At 34.0% G+C, this 23,111-nt stretch overlaps 1 protein-coding gene across 10 annotated transcripts in view; it reads right to left on the reverse strand.

Annotated features, from left to right (window-relative positions):
* The window catches only part of LOC127707539 (acidic mammalian chitinase-like), a 40,981-nt gene that overhangs the window by 14,059 nt on the left and 3,811 nt on the right, over window positions 1–23,111 (reverse strand). For 2 of the 10 annotated variants that reach the window (XM_052212126.1, XM_052212124.1), the window contains exons 1-6: window positions 15,854–15,986; window positions 12,000–12,048; window positions 10,825–11,004; window positions 10,176–10,438; window positions 8,619–8,743; window positions 7,056–7,170 (exon numbers count right to left, since the gene is read on the reverse strand). In XM_052212126.1, the coding sequence (XP_052068086.1) occupies window positions 7,056–7,170; window positions 8,619–8,743; window positions 10,176–10,438; window positions 10,825–11,004; window positions 12,000–12,048 (732 nt within the window). In that variant the 5' untranslated portion in view covers window positions 15,854–15,986. The other 8 variants (XM_052212127.1, XM_052212125.1, XM_052212131.1 and 5 more) reach the window with 8 other exon arrangements.

Below are 23,111 nucleotides of genomic sequence, written 5' to 3' on the forward strand. Positions count from 1 at the left end.
TTGTAGAAGGCTGTACGGTGACATATATTGTAGAAGGCTGTACGGTGACATATATTGTAGAAGGTTGTAAGGTGACATATATTGTAGAAGGCTGTACGGTGACATATATTGTAGAAGGTTGTACGGTGACTTATATTGTAGAAGGCTGTACGGTGACATATATTGTAGAAGGCTGTACGGTGACATATATTGTAGAAGGCTGTAACGTGACATATATTGTAGAAGGTTGTACGGTGACATATAACATATCGACTTTGGTTATTGTAGAAGGCTGTACGGTGACTTATATTGTAGAAGGTTGTACGGTGACATATATTGTAGAAGGCTGTACGATGACATATATTGTAGAAGGCTGTACGGTGACATATATAGTAGAAGGCTGTACGATGACATATATTGTAGAAGGCTGTACGGTGACATATATTGTAGAAGGCTGTACGGTGACATATATTGTAGAAGGCTGTACGGTGACATATATTGTAGAAGGCTGTACGGTGACATATATTGTAGAAGGTTGTAAGGTGACATATATTGTAGAAGGCTGTACGGTGACATATATTGTAGAAGGTTGTACGGTGACTTATATTGTAGAAGGCTGTACGGTGACATATATTGTAGAAGGCTGTACGGTGACATATATTGTAGAAGGCTGTAACGTGACATATATTGTAGAAGGTTGTACGGTGACATATAACATATCGACTTTGGTTATTGTAGAAGGCTGTACGGTGACTTATATTGTAGAAGGTTGTACGGTGACATATATTGTAGAAGGCTGTACGATGACATATATTGTAGAAGGCTGTACGGTGACATATATAGTAGAAGGCTGTACGATGACATATATTGTAGAAGGCTGTACGGTGACATATATTGTAGAAGGTTGTACGGTGACATATATTGTAGAAGGCTGTACGGTGACATATATAGTAGAAGGCTGTACGATGACATATATTGTAGAAGGCTGTACGGTGACATATATAGTAGAAGGCTGTACGGTGACATATATTGTAGAAGGCTGTACGGTGACATATATTGTAGAAGGCTGTACAGTGACATATATTGTAGAAGGCTGTACGATGACATATATTGTAGAAGGTTGTAAGGTGACATATATTGTAGAAGGCTGTACGATGACATATATTGTAGAAGGCTGTACGGTGACATGTATTGTAGAAGGCTGTTCGATGAGATATATTGTAGAAGGCTGTACGGTGACATATATTGTAGAAGGCTGTACAGTGACATATATTGTAGAAGGTTGTACAGTGACATATATTGTAGAAGGTTGTACGGTGACATATATTGTAGAAGGCTGTACGGTGACATATATTGTAGAAGGCTTTACGATGACATATATTGTAGAAGGTTGTACAGTGACATATATTGTAGAAGGTTGTACGGTGACATATATTGTAGAAGGCTGTACGGTGACATATATTGTAGCAGGTTGTACGATGACTTATATTGTAGAAGGCTGTACGGTGACATATATTGTAGAAGGTTGTACGGTGACATATATTGTAGAAGGTTGTACGGTGACATATATTGTAGAAGGCTGTACGGTGACATATGTTGTAGAAGGCTGTACGGTGACATATATTGTAGAAGGTTGTACGGTGACATATATTGTAGAAGGTTGTACGGTGACATATATTGTAGAAGGCTGTACGGTGACATATATAGTAGAAGGTTGTACGGTTACATATATTGTAGAAGGCTGTACGATGACTTATATTGTAGAAGGCTGTACGGTGACATATATTGTAGAAGGCTGTACAGTGACATATGTTGTAGAAGGCTGTACGGTGACATATATTGTAGAAGGTTGTACGGTGACATATATTGTAGAAGGCTGTACGGTGACATATATAGTAGAAGGTTGTACGGTGACATATATTGTAGAAGGTTGTACGGTGACATATGTTGTAGAAGGCTGTACGGTGACATATATAGTAGAAGGCTGTACGGTGACATATATTGTAGAAGGCTGTACGGTGACATATATTGTAGAAGGCTGTACAGTGACATATATTGTAGAAGGCTGTACGGTGACATATATAGTAGAAGGCTGTACGGTGACATGTATTGTAGAAGGCTGTACGGTGACATATATTGTAGCAGGTTGTACGATGACTTATATTGTAGAAGGCTGTACAGTGACATATATTGTAGCAGGTTGTACGATGACTTATATTGTAGAAGGCTGTACGGTGACATATATTGTAGAAGGCTGGTTGTATGGTGACATATATTGTAGAAGGCTGTACGGTGACATATATTGTAGAAGGCTGTAACGTGACATATATTGTAGAAGGTTGTACGGTGACATATATTGTAGAAGGCTGTACGGTGACATATACCATATCGACTTTGGTTATTGTAGAAGGCTGTACGATGACTTATATTGTAGAAGGCTGTACGATGACATATATTGTAGAAGGCTGTACGGTGACATATATTGTAGAAGGCTGTACGGTGACATGTATTGTAGAAGGCTGTTCGATGAGATATATTGTAGAAGGCTGTACGGTGACATATATTGTAGAAGGCTGTACAGTGACATATATAGTAGAAGGCTGTACGGTGACATATATTGTAGAAGGTTGTACGGTGACATATGTTGTAGAAGGCTGTACGGTGACATATATTGTAGAAGGCTGTACGGTGACATATATTGTAGAAGGCTGTACGGTGACATATATAGTAGAAGGTTGTACGGTGACATATATTGTAGAAGGTTGTACGGTTACATATATTGTAGAAGGCTGTACGATGACTTATATTGTAGAAGGCTGTACAGTGACATATATTGTAGAAGGCTGTACGGTGACATATATAGTAGAAGGCTGTACGGTGACATGTATTGTAGAAGGCTGTACGGTGACATATATTGTAGCAGGTTGTACGGTGACATATATTGTAGAAGGCTGTACGGTGACATATATTGTAGAAGGTTGTACGGTGACATATATTGTAGAAGGCTGTACGGTGACATATGTTGTAGAAGGCTGTACGGTGACATATATTGTAGAAGGTTGTACGGTGACATATATTGTAGAAGGTTGTACGGTGACATATATTGTAGAAGGCTGTACGGTGACATATATAGTAGAAGGTTGTACGGTGACATATATTGTAGAAGGTTGTACGGTTACATATATTGTAGAAGGCTGTACAGTGACATATGTTGTAGAAGGCTGTACGGTGACATATATTGTAGAAGGTTGTACGGTGACATATATTGTAGAAGGCTGTACGGTGACATATATAGTAGAAGGTTGTACGGTGACATATATTGTAGAAGGTTGTACGGTGACATATGTTGTAGAAGGCTGTACGGTGACATATATAGTAGAAGGCTGTACGGTGACATATATTGTAGAAGGCTGTACGGTGACATATATTGTAGAAGGCTGTACAGTGACATATATTGTAGAAGGCTGTACGGTGACATATATAGTAGAAGGCTGTACGGTGACATGTATTGTAGAAGGCTGTACGGTGACATATATTGTAGCAGGTTGTACGATGACTTATATTGTAGAAGGCTGTACAGTGACATATATTGTAGCAGGTTGTACGATGACTTATATTGTAGAAGGCTGTACGGTGACATATATTGTAGAAGGCTGGTTGTATGGTGACATATATTGTAGAAGGCTGTACGGTGACATATATTGTAGAAGGCTGTAACGTGACATATATTGTAGAAGGTTGTACGGTGACATATATTGTAGAAGGCTGTACGGTGACATATACCATATCGACTTTGGTTATTGTAGAAGGCTGTACGATGACTTATATTGTAGAAGGCTGTACGATGACATATATTGTAGAAGGCTGTACGGTGACATATATTGTAGAAGGCTGTACGGTGACATGTATTGTAGAAGGCTGTTCGATGAGATATATTGTAGAAGGCTGTACGGTGACATATATTGTAGAAGGCTGTACAGTGACATATATAGTAGAAGGCTGTACGGTGACATATATTGTAGAAGGTTGTACGGTGACATATGTTGTAGAAGGCTGTACGGTGACATATATTGTAGAAGGCTGTACGGTGACATATATTGTAGAAGGCTGTACGGTGACATATATAGTAGAAGGTTGTACGGTGACATATATTGTAGAAGGTTGTACGGTTACATATATTGTAGAAGGCTGTACGATGACTTATATTGTAGAAGGCTGTACAGTGACATATATTGTAGAAGGCTGTACGGTGACATATATAGTAGAAGGCTGTACGGTGACATGTATTGTAGAAGGCTGTACGGTGACATATATTGTAGCAGGTTGTACGATGACTTATATTGTAGAAGGCTGTACAGTGACATATATTGTAGCAGGTTGTACGATGACTTATATTGTAGAAGGCTGTACGGTGACATATATTGTAGAAGGCTGGTTGTATGGTGACATATATTGTAGAAGGCTGTACGGTGACATATATTGTAGAAGGCTGTAACGTGACATATATTGTAGAAGGTTGTACGGTGACATATATTGTAGAAGGCTGTACGGTGACATATACCATATCGACTTTGGTTATTGTAGAAGGCTGTACGATGACTTATATTGTAGAAGGCTGTACGATGACATATATTGTAGAAGGCTGTACGGTGACATATATTGTAGAAGGCTGTACGGTGACATGTATTGTAGAAGGCTGTACGGTGACATATATTGTAGCAGGTTGTACGATGACATATATTGTAGAAGGTTGTACGGTGACATATATTGTAGAAGGCTGTACAGTGACATATATTGTAGAAGGCTGTACGGTGACATATATTGTAGAAGGCTGTACGGTGACATATATTGTAGAAGGCTGTACGGTGACATGTATTGTAGAAGGCTGTACAGTGACATGTATTGTAGAAGGCTGTACGGTGACATGTATTGTAGAAGGCTGTACGGTGACATATATTGTAGAAGGCTGTACGGTGACATATATTGTAGAAGGCTGTACGGTGACATATATTGTAGAAGGTTGTACGGTGACATGTATTGTAGAAGGCTGTACGGTGACATATACCATATCGACTTTGGTTATTGTAGAAGGCTGTACGGTGACATGTATTGTAGAAGGCTGTACGGTGACATATATTGTAGAAGGCTGTACATTGACATATATTGTAGAAGGTTGTACGGTGACATGTATTGTAGAAGGCTGTACGGTGACATATATTGTAGAAGGCTGTACGGTGACATATATTGTAGAAGGCTGTACGGTGACATATATTTGCTTAAATCCACGTAATTTGGACCCTGGTTGTCTCAATCATATCACATATCTTATGTTTATATTGAGGATAAGAGGATACATTTCAAGATGAAAGTTTGTATAACGCACTAATAGTTTTACATCTCTAAACGTGGTGTTACTGGGCCATATAGATTTGTATATCGCAATAATATACTTACAACATTGAAGGCTTCGTTAAGAGCAATAACGCAATTACTAGTATATGCTTACAATATTAACGGCGTCGTTATAGGAGCAATCTATTTGTATAACTCTATGATATACTTACAAGACTGAAGGCTTCGTAAGGAGCCATGGATTTGTACATCACAATAATATACTTACAACATTGAAGGCTTCGTTAGAAGCCATGGATTTGTATATCGCAATACTATACTTACAACACTGAAGGCTTCGTTAGGAGACACGGATTTGTACATTGCAATACTATACTTACAACACTGAAGGCTTCGTTAGGAACCATGAATTTGTATAATGGACCCATATACTAACAATATTGAAGGCTTCGTTAGGAGCCATGAATTTGTATAATGGACCCATATACTTACAACATTGAAGGCTTCGTTAGGAGCCATGAATTTGTATAACTCTATAATATACTTACAACATTGAAGGCTTCGTTAGGAGCCATGGATTTGTATATCGCAATTCTATACTTACAACACTGAAGGCTTCGTTAGGAACCATGAATTTGTATAATTGACCCATATACTAACAACATTGAAGGCTTCGTTAGGAGCCATGAATTTGTATAGCTCTATAATATACTTACAACATTGAAGGCCTCGTTAGGAGCCATGGATTTGTATAACTCTATAATATACTAACAAAATTAAAGGCCTCGTTAGGAGCCATGGATTTGTATAACTCTATAATATACTTACAACATTAAAGGCCTCGTTAGGAGCCATGGATTTGTATAACTCTATAATATACTTACAACATTAAAGGCCTCGTTAGGAGCCATGGATTTGTATAGCTCTATAATATACTTACAACATTGAAGGTCTCGTTAGGAGCTATGGATTTGTATATTGCAATACTATACTTACAACACTGAAGGCTTCGTTAGGAACCATGAATTTGTATAATGGACCCATATACTAACAACATTTAAGGCTTCGTTAGGAGCCATGAATTTGTATAGCTCTATAATATACTTACAACATTGAAGGCTTCGTTAGGAGCCATGGATTTGTATAGCTCTATAATATACTTACAACATTGAAGGCCTCGTTAGGAGCCATGGATTTGTATAACTCTATAAAATACTTACAACATTGCAGGCCTCGTTAGGAGCCATGGATTTGTATAACTCTATAATATACTTACAACATTGAAGGCCTCGTTAGGAGCCATGGATTTGTATAACTCTATAATATACTTACAACATTGAAGGACTCGTTCGGAGCCATGGATTTGTATAACTCTATAATATACTTGCAACATTGAAGGCCTCGTTAGGAGCCATGGATTTGTATAACTCTATAATATACTTACAACATTAAAGGCCTCGTTAGGAGCCATGGATTTGTATAACTCTATAATATATTTACAACATTAAAGGCTTCGTTAGGAGCCATGGATTTGTATAACTCTATAAGATACTTACAACATTAAAGGCCTCGTTAGGAGCCATGGATTTGTATAACTCTATAATATACTTACAACATTAAAGGCCTCGTTAGGAGCCATGGATTTGTATAACTCTATAATATACTTTCAACATTAAAGGCCTCGTTAGGAGCCATGGATTTGTATAACTCTATAATATACTTACAACATTAAAGGCCTCGTTAGGAGCCATGGATTTGTATAATGGACTGTTATGTTGTGTAACGGTATTATAATTACTAAACAGATCGTATGCCATGAGATTTATGAAATCTAAATGTCTGCAAAAGAAAACAACGTTATTAAAAAGAGGATGGTCAACATTTTGTTTTTAAAAGACTTTCAATAAATTGATTAGTGTTTGCTTTACGTCCAGTGGCAAATGTTTCACAGGAAGAGAACACAAATTAACATTAAATACAACAGGTAGGTCCTGCGTGGTAAATTGACCAGGATAAAGGAGGGGACTGCCACTGGGAAATCAGAGTAAATAGTACTTTGTCTTGCAACAGACAACCGATCGACCACTTACAGAGATCTTGCAAGTGTTCTTAAACTTGCGGAGTGCATGACAATCTGCCTACACGAGCATAGGAATTTATGTCCTTATTCCGACCTGATGTGGCTGCGTATTTATACATTCCGCGCAGTAAAATTGATGCCGCATTTTACAAAGGGTTTTATTGTTCAGGAATTACAATATTTCCATACCCCAGTCACCACTTATAATTTTAAACATTCTTCAATCAAAATGAAGCATGTACTTATGCATACATTTTCTTCTTTCGTTTTGACTTAATGGTGTTACTTCTTTATTCATCTTTGGCGTTCATTAGGTGACCTGTAGTTGTGGACATCCTTTTGTCTTTGACGGATAATTGTTTCATTTGCAATTATCTCAGATCGAATATTAATATAATGAACTCTTAAGAGTAAACTGTAAACTAATTTTCGTAATAAGCTCCTAGCCCACTTCATTAATAATTATTGTAGTTATTGTTTATCCTTATTGCAAATAAATAAAGCATAAAAATCAGTGTGTGTACAGTGTAAATATTGAATCAAGGTCACGGAAGGACAAATTGTGTAAAAACCTATCATTGCTTTGTTTTAGTGTGGTTTTGAATTTTGCTTTGGGTTTTAGATAAATTTCTGCTCGACATCTTGTTTAGACACATGTCAATCGTTGAAGCCATGTATTGACCTTCAAATTACTTCATTGACGTAAAAATCCCTCTAAAACAGGTTCTGGTCATTGATACCTGATATTTAAACAATACAGAAACCTTGATATTGGAGATATATTAAAAGTAGTTTGAACAGTACGTATATGTATCCAAAGGAGTTCTTTATAAATCAAGTCGGTTTTTTTAAATTACTTATACATTTTGACACGTCAGGGCCTTTTATAGCTTACTACACGGTATGGAATTTGCTCATTATTGAAGGACGTACGGTGACCTATAATTACTTACATCTACACCATATGGTCTCTGGTGGATAGTTGTCTCATTGCTTAATCTTACCACACCTTCTCCTTGTCCTAAAGTTCCTTGTTTCCTCTTTATTTGGTTTCTGGTTGATAGTTGCCTCATAAGCAATCTTTTCACATCTCTCTATTTTCAAATTGATGATGTTAAAAGTATAGAATGAAAACTAATTACTAAAGGTTGAAATTAATATCGATTTTGTAGTCACCCACTAGTAGCACAATTTATACTATACCTACTGTGCTATTTTGTTGATTTCGTAAGCACTTTCAATTGTAGATTGACCGGCTGCCACAGCGGCTGTCAACAGCAGACGTGATCGACCGGAAGTTAACACTTCATTGTCATACTTTGTACGTAATGTCTGGAATATAAAATCATAGATTTAGACTATGATTCCTATACATTATTTTTCTTGTAAGATTCCGTAAACTATGAGAGTTGTTATTTGAAACTGAAAATTTTGAGTGAGATAAATTTCACCTGTCTTATATTAGTGAAATTTGCACATTTTCACAAGCTTGAAGCAAATATCCAATAGTCCAAAACACAAGAAACTAAAATTAAAAATGATACAAGACTAACAAAGGCCAGAGGCTCCTGACTGGGGACAGGCGCAAAAATGCGGCGGGGTTAAACATGTTTTTTGAGATCTCAACCCTCCCCCTATACCTCTAGCCAATGTAGAAAAACAAACGTACAACAGTACGCACAATAAAACTCAGTTTAAGAGAAGTCCGAGTCCGATGTCAGAATAGGAAACAAAAGAAAATAAACAAAATGACAATAATACATAAATAACAACAGACTACTAGCAGTTACTGACATGCCAGCTCCAGACTTCAATTAAACTGATTGAAAGATTATGTCTTCATCATATGAATATCAGGCACAATCCCTCCTGTTAGGGGTTTAGTATTATACCGTCATAAAATATATGAAAAGAACATAACTCGTGTCATGCCAACAACTGGTTTTAGAATAAATATGTTTAATTCCGATGCAAAGACCCTATAAGTGAATCAATATTAAAGCCAAAATATGCAATCTTTAATGACCTGACAACAGTATCGTAACTATATCCCTTCTTAATAAGTCTGTTTAAAGGTTTTGTTAGCTTTTGAGGTGAATACTGACATTTTTGTGCTTTGTAAAGAATATTACCATAAAAGATTGGATGTGAAATACCCGAACGTATAAGATGTCTGCATGTTGAGTTATATTTACGAATGATGTCCTTATACCGATGATAAAATTTAGTAAATGTTTTGACTAGTTTATGATATCGAAAACCCTGGTGTAATACTTTTTCAGTAATATATAAATTTCTCTCGCTAAAATCTAATACGTTGTTACATACACGAGCGAATCGTACAAGTTGAGATATATAAACTCTACTCTATTTCGAGACCCCTTTTCATTGCTATTAGAACATTTGTTTAGTGATATATCCATACAAGGTATAACTGTTTTACTAAAAAGGGTTGCATAAAATAAACAAGATAAATTTCTTATTTTGGGGCTATTTATAGCATGCTATGCAGTATGGGTTCTGCTCATTGTTGAATGCCGTACGGAGATCTATACTTGCTAACTTCTACATCATTTGGTCTCTGGTGGAGAGTTGTTTTCACTGGTAATTATACCACATGATCTTATTTTTATTAGGACTTCCTAATTTAATTTTCGGTAAAAACATTCATTCATTAATTCATGATGAGAATTCGTCAACACAAGTCACCATTTATCGATCATACATTTTGTATTTTCAAAAATTATTTGAATAATCAACCGACCTTCACTAATTGAGAAAACCTCTGTTTATCTTCGGGAGGACTTCCTCTGTTGGCAGGATATTCCCAATCCAGATCTAGACCATCGAAACCATTAGCTCTCAGGAAAGTCATTGAATATGTAGCAAATGCGTCTATATTTGATTGAGTAGCTACCACCTTGGTGAAAGGATCACTACCATGATTCCATCCCCCGATAGCTAGCAGTATCTTTAAGGTAGGATTTTTACTTCGTACATCACGAATCATTTCATACTGACCTTTTGCTATGGAAACGATTAGAGGTAAAAATCAAATTAATTGTTTACAAAAGACTGCTCAATAACATTAAGCAAAAACATAAATCGACAAATAATATAAATAATCATATGAAAAATTGACAGAATTGATACAATATTTTGAAAAATAAAATATTAAGTTCCTTAGGTAGAAAAATATTTTCTTGTTTATTGTTTTAAAAATATATAACTACGTTTTAATGTATTGAAAAAAATACCATTTATTTTTCAACTTATTATTAATAAAATAGAAATAGTGAATAGGTGAAATATAAGAAGAAATAACAGAAAAAAAAAAATATAAAACCCCAAATTTCCAAATGTGTTATTGTCAATCTTAAATTAATATTCATTAAATGTTCCCTATAACTTACCCCATTTATTAATATCGTTCCACTCATACGGTTCGATATTGTTTCCTACGACTTTAGCGAAAGCATAGACCACGTGTGTACAAAGATGCGGATCTAAATCTTTAGCCCAGTACTTTCCTATTCCATCCCGATACTGGGCCCAGTTTGTAAAATAACACACTCTTTTATAACTTGACCTGACTGAAAAGAACGTTGTTTCAATATAGAAATAAGAAGATAGTGTGTAAAAGTGTAAATAATCAGGGAGAAATTGGTTTACTCTAAATGACAAACATGCAATTAACATCTAATAATACTTTGATATTGATTCTGAAGATTTAATATAATCTTTCTTAAATAATAAGGAAATAATGCCAAGATGTTTCTGATTTGATAACTAGATAGTACAAGTGTAAATATAACAAGATCCAAAACTTAATTTGATGTGCCATTTTAAGAATTGACATTGATTTAACTGTTTAAATTTACCACAAAATGATCATTCAATTTAGTTGAGTTGTTCATAATTTTTTATTGAGGTCTGAAGCTGGCATGTCAGTAACTGCTAGTAGTCCTTTGTTAATTTATGTATCATCGTCATTTTGTTTAGTTTCTTTTGTTACCTATTCTGACATCGGACTCGGACCTCTTTTAAATTGAGTTTTACTGTGCGTATTGCTGTGTGTTTGTTTTTTCTACATTGGCTAGAGGTATAGGGGGAGGGTTGAGATCTCACAACACATGTTTAACCCAGCCGCCTTTTTGCGCCTGTCCCAAGTCAGGAGCCTCTGGCCTTTGTTAGTCTTGTATAATTTTTAATTTCAGTTCATTTATATGTTTTGGAGTTTAGTATGACGTCCATTATCACTGAACTAGTACACATTTTTGTTTAGGGGCCAGCTGAAGCACGCCTCCGGGTGCTGGATTTTCTCGCTGTGTTGAAGACCCATTGGTGGCCTTCGGCTGTATTCTGCTCTTTGGTCGGGTTGTTGTCTCTTTGACACATTCCCCATTTCCATTCTTAATTTTATTAAAATGAGGACTTATTTTGTTCGGTATGCTTTCTAGTTAAATTAAGGTCTTTTATGAAACTGGTCTTTGTTGCTGTGAATGTTATTATTGGTATTTTGTTTTACCTTTGCCTTGACACATGTACATCATGTGTAAGAATCTGATTTGAAAACAAATTATCTTACCGTCAGTTACGAGGAGTAACAGCAACACAACTAAAATGTCTCGCGTCATCTGGAAGAGAGAGAGGAAACATCAAACGTATATTCACTATGATATAAACATTCAATAATCCTGTTTTCTTCTGCATTTACAGTGATATGATTTCTTAAAGGAAGAAGTAGTATAAATATAAATGCCTTTTATAGCTTACTAGGTGGTATAGGAGAGTTGTCTCATTGGCAATCATACCACATCTTCTTATTTTTATACTAATAACTGTTTTAATCAGCTGAAGCTTGTCTTTAAGCTTCTTGGATAAACCTTCATACTAACAAGCACATGCATAATCATGATGACGGTGAGATAAACCTTCGTACTAACAAGCACATGCATAATCATGATGACGGTGAGATAAACCTTCATACTAACAAGCACATGCATAATCATGATGACGGTGAGTTAAACCTTCATACTAACAAGCACATGCATAATCATGATGACGGTGAGATAAACCTTCATACCAACAAGCACATGTATAATCATGATGACGGTGAATTAAACCTTCATACCAACAAGCACATGCATAATCATGATGACGGTGAGATAAACCTTCATACCAACAAGCACATGCATAATCATGATGACGGTGAATTAATGTGGTACACGATGTAATTATGATGACGGTGAATTAATGTGGTACACGATGTAATCATGATGACGGTGAATTAATGTGGTACACGTTGTAATCATGATGACGGTGAATTAATGTGGTACACGTTGTAATCATGATGACGGTGAATTAATGTGGTACACGTTGTAATCATGATGACGGTGAATTAATGTGGTACACGTTGTAATCATGATGACGGTGAATTAATGTGGTACACGTTGTTTTGCTGGATTGTTTAAACAAACATGTCTTATATTTATATAAAAGATAGGCCTCTGATTAGCCTTCTTTAAAATACTGTTCCTCAGAAACATGTTTGTCCAATATGACACCTAAATATTTTACATTTGATTTACTTTCAACACAGACATATAATACAATCTCGCGAAGGTTTCCTGCAATAATTATTGGGCAACATCTTCATATTTATCCTGTTTCTGACCGGGTAATATTTTTGAGTTCTTACCAGGCCAGAATATTCATTTTCTAAATATTCCTCCTTCTAAAGACTTTCCTATTTGTTATATTATAAGGCTCTACAGTTTTCTCAGAATTACTATTAAATTTGTTTTAATCTACGTCGAGTTGAAAAATACTGTATAAGTAATTTCCATCAAGACATTTATACCCCAGTCTAATGTATGTATATGACACATTTAAAACGAAATTCTGTGTAATGAAATGAAGACGCATGTAAGGTGAGAGTATGGAAGTTTTATATATCTAGTACTTAGTATTATATATCTAGTACTTTCATAATAAAGTTAAATAACCATATTGTTGAAACTCAGATGTATCACCATACCTGATCATTAAATGGTTCGTTTGCAGGAAGTTATGTCACGATACAGGATCAATTACAACAGAATCCTTATAAGGTAAAAAGTATAGCTTTGTGCGAAAATTTCCAAAATTACCGTGTCCTATGTTTTACAGTTTACATATTTAATCATTGATCACACAACGTAACATGTAGTAATTTAGGTGAAATATATTCGACCACACAATAGATTAACACACGTGACGTAAAGATAACATTTTAAATAATCTTTTTAAAATCTCAGTTACAAAACACGACGGTTAAGTTTGAGTCACCGTTCAATCATCTTTTTTTCTTAGTGCTTCCGGGCTCAATTACCTTATCAGCCTACTTTTTATATATCATTTATTATGCATTTTGTTTAATTTTTATTATTATATTGTTTTGTCTATTATTATATTGTTTTGTCTATTATTATATTGTTTTTTGTCTATTTCCGGTATTATATGTATTGTCTATTATTATATCTAACATTGGAATACTCTTGTTCATAGATAAAGTGAACATTTGTGTGTGGATTTCATTAGTACTAACTATAGAGTACTACACAAATACCGAACTCTAATGTATTAAAAGTCAAAAAGGGCAAGTCCATAAAGACTATTACACTATAACAACCAACGGAACGAATAGAAAACAACTTGGTACAGGCATATTCCGAAGAAAATGGTGGGTTAAACCTGGTTTTATAGCTAGCTAAACCTCCCACTTGTATGACAGTTCTTTGTGTAAAAATAAGGTGATGTGATATGATTGCCAATGAGACAACTATCCACCAAAGTTCAAATGAAGTGGATGTAAGCAATTATAGGCAACCGTATGGCCTTCAACAATGAGCAAAGCCCACACCGTATAGTCGGCTATAAAAGCCCCCGACATGAAAAATATGAAACTATTCAATTGAGAAAACCAATGGCCTAATTTATAACAAGACAATTTACGAAAAACAAATAAGACAGACATGAACCAACGAAAACCACTGAACTACAGGCTCCTGACTTTGGACAGGCACATAAGAATATGGCGGGGTTAAACATGTTTGTGAGCGATCAACCCTCCACCTAACCTGGGACAGTGGTGTTACAGCACAACATAAGAACAAACTATACTATATGAAAATCAGTTAAATTAGCTTAATTCATCAGATCGATACAAAGCAGAATGACTTGAACATATATCTGTTGTTTCAGTTTCCTTAATAAATAGACAGTTTTCAAAACAAGAGGCTCTTAAGAGCCTGAATCGCTCACCTGTAATTTTTTGCTTAAATCTTTCATCAATGATTATTTTTGCTTTTCAATATATATTAATGAATGGCTTAAAACTTCCATTGAAATGTTCTTTGTATCTGTAATATTTTATTCAAATTTAAAGAAATGCATTTTACCCCTTTGTTTCATTTTAGCCATAGTGGCAATGTGTCTTGACGTACAAGAAAATAAAATACAAAATTTATACTAGATACTCTGAAACTCATTCAGCCCAAGTTTGGCTGAAATTGATTCAGCAGTTTCAAAGGAGAAGATTTTTTAAGGTAAGCAAACTAAATGAACAAATTGTGAAAAAATGATTTTAAAGGTCAATAACTCCTTAAGGGGACAATTGACAATTTTGGTCATCGGACTTATTTGTAGATCTTACTTTGCTGAACATTTTTGCTTTTAACAGTTTATCTTTATCATTAATAATATTCAAGATAATAACCAAAGTCTGCAAAATTTCCTTAAAATTACCAATTAAGTGGCAGCAATCCAACAATGGATTGTTGGATTCATCTGTAAATTTCAGGGCTGACAGAGCTTGGCCTAATAAACATTTTAACCCCCATGTCAGATTTGCTCTAAATGCTTTGGTTTTTGAGTCTGCATTTTACCCCTATGTTCTATGTTTAGCCATGGCGGCCATGTTATTTGACGAAACAGTAAATAATACACAAACTTTATTCTAGATACCCTAAGCATCATTCAGCTTAAGTTTGGTTGGATTTGGTTCAGTAGTTTCAGAGGAGAAGATGTTTGAAATAGTTTACACCAGGCGGACAACGACAGACGACGACGGACGCCAAGTGATGGCAAAAGCTCACTGTTCCGAAGGAACGGTGAGCTAAAAAGTTAATAAAACGTGCCTTCGTGTCTCCTCTCCTTTTTTATGTTTAATATTCAAAACATAACACATTATTGTCAATAAATAAAAAGATAATTAATAACTGATCAAATGAAGAAAGAATGAACTATATTTTAGAAATTAACAACAAAATACTGTGTACATGTTTTTTTTACATACTAGTCATATGATTACATGTACTCTAAAAATATACAATAAAGATCGATATTTAATTGTCTGTTCATCACATTACAACAAACAAGTATATGTTTCAGAATAATTACCTTTTGTTAGTGATTCTGAAACTCAGCCCGATGAAACCCAATGACAACTTGAAAGCAAATGATCCCATCTAGATCTAAATGATCATATGTGTCAAATAAGTAGACAAAGACAAATTAATTAAGGAAGTAGTTTTCTTACCACGTGATTTATTAAAAAAAAAAGACATTAAACGGTAGCCGAAGATTTGACAGTGATAAAAATCTGACCGTAAATAAAGAAAAAGATAAATAATAACAAAAGAAAAAAATCAGGTAAACGAAATGAACTATTTTGAAAATGAGCAGGACAAACTTATAGGAAACATAGAACAAAGAACTAGTCAATGGTAAAAGCAACAGCTTCAAAGGAAAACTACCATACCTTTAAAAACAAAAAAGATAGAAGATAGATTATTTGACAAGGTGTATTGTAAAATAGAAAATATAAAAAACAAACAAACATACATACAATGTTAACTATAAGGGGCATTAAACATAACGCTTCAACAATTTCGGCATTGACTTTATAGCTTTGACCATCTTTTGTTAATTGTTTGGTTTTTTTCTAATATGGCAATTTAAAATGATTTATCCTGTAATAATTGCTTTTATTTGTTTTATATCTCTAATAATTCAATGTATTGAATCTCAACTAATTACAATAATACATACTAGTATACGGAAGTAGACATTTAATTTATTTAAATGACAGACCTCTGATTCAACATTTGAACTGAGGTTGTTGTTATTTCAACAGACACTTGTGTATTCCAATTTGGTTCTAATTGTGGGTCCCTAATAGCTGTCTTGTCATTGTTATCAAATAAGTTAAAATTTTATAAAATATTTTGCGTTTTTGTCATGGCATTGTCAGTTTGTCATCGAATATTCCGTTGGTATCTTCCGCCTCTCCCTAAGATAAACAAGATGTAATGTCAGCTATTTCTCACTATAGATAGCCCCGAATATTCCGTTGGTATCTTCTGCCTCTCCCTAAGATAAACAAGATGTAATGTCAGCTATTTCTCACTATAAATAGCCCCGATAGTATTCGGTTAGCAGGAAATTGATGACGATGGATGTGCAAGTATATCATACATTATCCCATGCTGACATAAATTTGATACCAAATTTCAGAAAACTCTGATTCGCAGTTCGTGAGAAAAATGGGGCTAAAAATTTCGACGAAAATTGAAGGGGACGGATGAACAGACGGACGGTGTAAAAACAATATACCCCTCACTCGTATCGAGGAATAAAAAACTAGTGCAAACGTTATTTTTTTCATTTTTTTCTAAACTAACTCCCACTAAGTTAATTAACGTCTGCGCTAGCCTGTTACGTTTTTTCTCAATTCAGTTGATATTCGCTCATTTCACAAACAAAGGTATATTTAACAACTCCAACGAACAACAGGATTCATTAAGTCACAAGTTCTACGGTCGCAACACAATACAGAGTGTTAGCGTGTAGACATATATTAGAGACTTGTTAACTTAATTGCTCAGTTCATCTGGCGATCATACGTCGTGCCTTACTAATTGATAAAACTTTGAAATATCATGAGAGGTGATGATTACCCTATCGACACAACATGCCTCACTTGAACAGAGATAAAGATAATTTCACTATAATGTAGAAATGGTACAATTCAAATTCTTTTTTTTTTATCTTTTCCGCGTCTCAAATTAAATGTTATAACACTAAAAAGGGAAACCAGGAACTGCTAAAACATTGGTCAGTACAACAGACTACACCAACCACCAAAACAACAACACATGGTCCGGATACAGACACAAAAAGAGGTGAGGTCAAACCACTTCCACTGGTGCACAACCTGTCCCCTGCCTATCTAGACCATATGACAATGTCTTCTACCTGATATTAAAGGCTAGGAATTATTCACTGACGAAAAAGTTATAACTATAACCAAACAAAAAATTTAACTAAAAAAGACGCAAATTACAAGTCGTCGTGTGACAAGGATGGTCACCGCCATGATTAACAACTTAATCAAACTGACTAAAAGCTTTTGTATCTTTGATAAAATGTAACATTATTTAGCATCAGCAGATCAAAATAACAGTGGACATAAACATACTTTAAATGACAAACAATGATTAAAATGTTTTGAATTCTTGTGATGTTTAAAATACTGTTGTATTATATACGTATTTAATTAAATTGTTACTTTTTTTATTTACTAAATTTCATTTTATACATTTCTCGGAGTTCTTCAAATGCCCAGTATCCCATTATGCCTAAAAAACCGAAATAATAAAATACATTTCGAAAAATAGCATTGAAAATAATTAAAATCCATGAGAGATCAAAGTTAATGAACTCGGATTATCCGAAAGATGAGTAGGTTTTTTGTTCTCGGTGTTTTTCATCATTTACTATCTGTAAATTGAGTGGTCGTAATAACCCAAGATATACCATGCCTTTCCAATTAAAAAGTTAAACTTGTTATACATTTAATAAAACAAAGCAATCTTCTTTTCCCCTTCAAAACATGTGGTTATTTCAGAAATACATTTTCGTTCTATAATTATGTACTGGTAAGCATATTCACATTTGTAAATTGATGAAAGAAAAGAAATAATATTCAACAGGCATATGGACTACAGCAACTGTTGTCAAGTTGTCATAAATGTTACCTACTTGTAATATTTTAATATCTGTCATAGTATTCCATGACCTCATCATCTTAAATCAACTAAACATTTCAAAAAGAAAAAGGGAAATAGAAATAGTGTGATCGTTGTATCCAATGGAATATTACGCAAAAACATTACAATAAGAGACAAAGACAAAAGTTCGTTTTAAACATTATATTAGCTTCCCTGTGTAATTATATATTTGAAAAATACCAACCGCTGAGTTTTGAGATTTATGTAAGTAAAATAAACAAATGAATGAATACATAGGAAAGAAAACAAAACCACAAAAATGTAACCGCCCTATTTCCTTATTTCAAGTACAAAGTATTTGGATGTTAAAGACAACAAACATAATATTAAGCTAAAACTCTATAGTTTGTATACAGTAGTTTGTTTCCTTGTACGTTTGGCGTTTTGTCAAATATGAATATATCAGTATTTTATAGAAACATAAATTACCATTTTCTCTTGAAATTGATAGATAACAGACCCAATATCAAATTTCTTCTCGGTAAAGTTAAATGTAATGTGACCTGTAAATATGCTATAAATAAATCGTGCTTACCTATTATCGAGAGAAAAAAAAACTACTTTTAAAAATAATAAATGGACTTCTTTTATTCAGTCATGTATTTGAGATGATAGATCATTTCCACAGATTCAAAGGAAAAGTTAACCTTATTGAGAATAACATAATTAATCTAAAAACAATTTAAAAATGTCCAAAGTTTTATCGAGCTTTCAAGATCATAGATTCCCCGAGACCGTAAGATTTGCACGTCAAATAAAGTTTTATATCAAGGAAATTACAAAATCCACAATATGAAAAAGCATCTACGTGAAATTATTTCAATAAAAATGATAATTTTGTGAACAGCTATTTTTTCTTTGTGTTCAGTAGGTCCGTCCTTAAGGTCAAGGAACAGTAAATGGGCTACATCGCAGAATTTTAAAAAAAGTTAGGAAATAATTTGGATATGTTGAACTCTAATCCAAAATCGAAAAAGATAATTCATTTAGCTGTTATATCTGCTTATATAGCATTGTATCAAGTTGACCGGACATTTGCGCTTTTTACCTATAGTCGTCTACCTGTAATTTTAGTGGTTAGTTAGTTCACATTGACACAGTCAGTGGGAAATCTAGTGACAAAATATTACCTCCCCTGTAAACACTGAAAGCTAGATCTTCTCAATGTTTGTCTCATTTTGGCAAGGACGCTATCAATTATGGATTCACGGCAAAACGTTCTGGTAAATAGTAAAAATAGAATTAAATTGAAATAAAAACAAAACTTCCATTCAATGTTATCATTTTCCTCCTTAAGAAGCAAACGACGAGTACAGCAGGCTATAGAAGCTTTGTGTAAAATTGGTTTAAAATGTTGCTATGCGAATAAATTCCTGGAGTACCAACTTCAATTTATTTTTTAACTGTCTGTATACCTCTCTGGAATATGCTAATTATTCGTATATATATACAGCTAGATAAGAGAAAGTCAGGGAAAAAATTCCAATGGAATCGATTGATATGCAGCAAAGATTGGCACTTTTGAAATTAAGTTACTAAGCAAAATCAAACAGACCTTATCTCGATGTAAATATTGAATGTGAATAGATCGAGAAGACCGTAAATACTTGTACAAAACTCGAGACGACCTTTTCTTAAAATTGTTTACAAAATAGTAGAAAGATACCTACCTTATAAAAATAGTTATCTTTAATTTTTTCACCTGCACAGACAGACTTTTAAATGTTTATATTCACGAAAAGACAATACATGTAGTTCTCTATTGAATGTACATGTGACAAAAGCAGACCGGTGTGCTCGATAACTTAGGTGTGAAAAAATAAGCATACTTTGGGAAGTTGTAACATGCTAAGGACTTTTTGGAACACTCAGAAAATTGGTGACCCGAAAGATCTTTCGATTTTGTATGTACATGATTTTTTTCAATTTTTTTTTATTAATATGCAGTAAAGATTGGCAGTTTTTAAATTTCAGTTTCACAAGCTTCTAAAGCAATTATCTCGATACATACTGAACATAAAACATCGTGTATTTGCATGTATATATCTAAAAACACAGTTTAACAAATAATGTCTTTAAAATGTACAATAATTATTTAGAAATAACTTTTGATCAGTATCGTCACAGGTATTGTTTTATAATTGCCTTTCTCGACTCTATCATAAGAAGAGTGAATTTTCTTTTGTTTTCGTTCACTGGATATCCCACTGCAGTCTTAAACATAGAGTTTAAAGCTTTAGACTAATAAAGGAAAAAAAATGTATATGTCACGATGGATTCTTATCATTGAATAACAGTCGGTTAATTACATTAAAATTCGTTATATTGATGAACAGGGACCTCAGTCAAGATTTGAGAAAGAGAAACTAGAATATGTATTTGAAATATGGGCGAAAAACCAGTCAGGACAGATTACAAGAGCTATATTTCTTTATTCCCTAAGCTTCAGATATCAAGCGAAAACTGACATGTGATGACCATACGTGTCTTTATGTCTTTAGAATATTTACTTTTTGCTATATATAACTATATTGATGTGCTATGAAAGGACTTTTAAACACGAATTTGTTATGAAATGACTATTAAACTTTTAACCGTAATGAAAATTATGACTAACTCTGCCATGTCAAACCTACCGATCCTAAGCCCGGATAAAATAGGAGGGATGTCATAAGTAGAAAATATTGTAAAAGCGCAAATGTCCTTTTTAAAAAGCGCAAATGTCCTATAAATTGAAGCGCAAATGTCCTATAAATTGAAGCGCAAATGTCCTATGAAAAGTCGCTAACGTCCCGATTTTGGGTATACATCTGTCAAAGACAAAACGTCTAAACAAGTTTTCGCTATCAACAATGGAATAAATTGGTTACTGCATACAAAACGAAGTCGGTAACACTATTATTAAGTTTAAATCAATCAAACGTAAATTTATGAAGCAGCAGCATGTCAATTTTAAAGAAAAATTAATAGATTTGTAGTGGAGATTTTAAATATGACTTTACAATAATTTTGAAAACGTTTTCACCAATTTTACGGTGTGTTTATATATGTTAAAAGAAGAATTCATTCAATAATATTTCCGAAAATAAAAAAAGTAATACATTATTTTTTTATTTATGGTTCAAATTTAGCATACCGCAGTTATAAGCAAAATTTTATAAAAATCTGTGATATGACCCGTTTACTGTAACTTGACCTTATAAGTTGTTGTCGTTTCGGATGAAGAAGTATTCGGTTAATATCCTACGGGAGGGGGAAAGTGTAAACAAACAATTTCCAATCTTTATTCCATGTTTGTTCATGACCCGTCTTTGATAGTATGGGTTATCATATTTTCTATCTACGCGTTCGTCAGTCTGTTCGTCCTCAGGTTAAAGTTTTGGTTTAAGGTATTTTATCATGAGTAGAAGTTCACGTCCATTATGTTGAGAAGTTTCTAAAATACATTTCAAATTAAGGATTTGTCGTTTACTAAACATGCGAGATGAGCATGATGTCCTATTGACCATATCATGGTTTTATTTTAGAATGTAATACAATTTACCACTTGCAATCCTTATGTGATCCCTTTGTCAGCAATTGCTTACGCTACCGACGATTTGTAAACCAAATCCAACGAAATCAACATAAAACAACTTACATGTATTAGATTACCACCACACCGAACTGTTTCTTTTGCTCACTGTAAAATTTTGCAGAAATAGCAACGGATATATAATCGTGGAATTGAGGGTAGTTTGTTTAATTTGGTTAATGCATTGTAGGATAGTCATCCTTGTGAATCTTACTGTGTAGTTTTGTTTAAAGGAGCGGAAGTGTAAATGATTCACCTCCCCCTCCTTATTCGTACACATAACCATTCACTGATCAAACATTTCACACAAATGTCAACATGATCAACATTTTGTTTTTAGTTTGCTATTTCAAAACTGTTCAACAACAAAATAATTAAAATTTTGACGCTATCTGTAGTTTATAACCTTCGTGACACACTCATAATAAATAAGTGTTTTAATTATCATTTGTTTTGTCGTCAGTTGATTTATTACAGTGTGTATATACATGTACTGAAACATATGAGCTGGTCCATTTTTACATGTTAAATACTGGTGTTGTCACCACGATTTCTTTTTTGCCCGGGTACAATATTTGGGGCATTATGTTTTCTGGTCTCTGTTCGTCCGATTTCCATATCATGTTCAAGTTTTTTGTCAAGCCGTTGAGGTCACATCAACTTTAAACCTTGTCACATAGTTGATCTTGACCAAACTGGAATGGTTAAAGGCATTATTTGTTTTCGATTTTATCATACTGCAGCTGTATACAAAAATTGACCAAAATCTGAAACATGACCCACTTGTTGTAACTTGCACACACGTCAATTGACGTTAAGGTCAAGTTACAGTAAGTGGGTCATGTTTCAGATTTTGGTCAATTTTTGTATCTTCTAGAATTGCAAATTGGAATTCAACTATTTACTAGTAGAAATAAGAATTCTGATTTATACTAAAAAATCTTGCATATATATATATCATATTTCAAATATCTGCTATATATAACCAATTCGGTTATTCAGAAACCTGGAA

The sequence above is a fragment of the Mytilus californianus genome, unplaced genomic scaffold (genome assembly GCF_021869535.1).
Source record: "Mytilus californianus isolate M0D057914Y unplaced genomic scaffold, xbMytCali1.0.p SCAF_7, whole genome shotgun sequence".
In the NCBI taxonomy this organism is placed as follows: domain Eukaryota; kingdom Metazoa; phylum Mollusca; class Bivalvia; order Mytilida; family Mytilidae; genus Mytilus; species Mytilus californianus.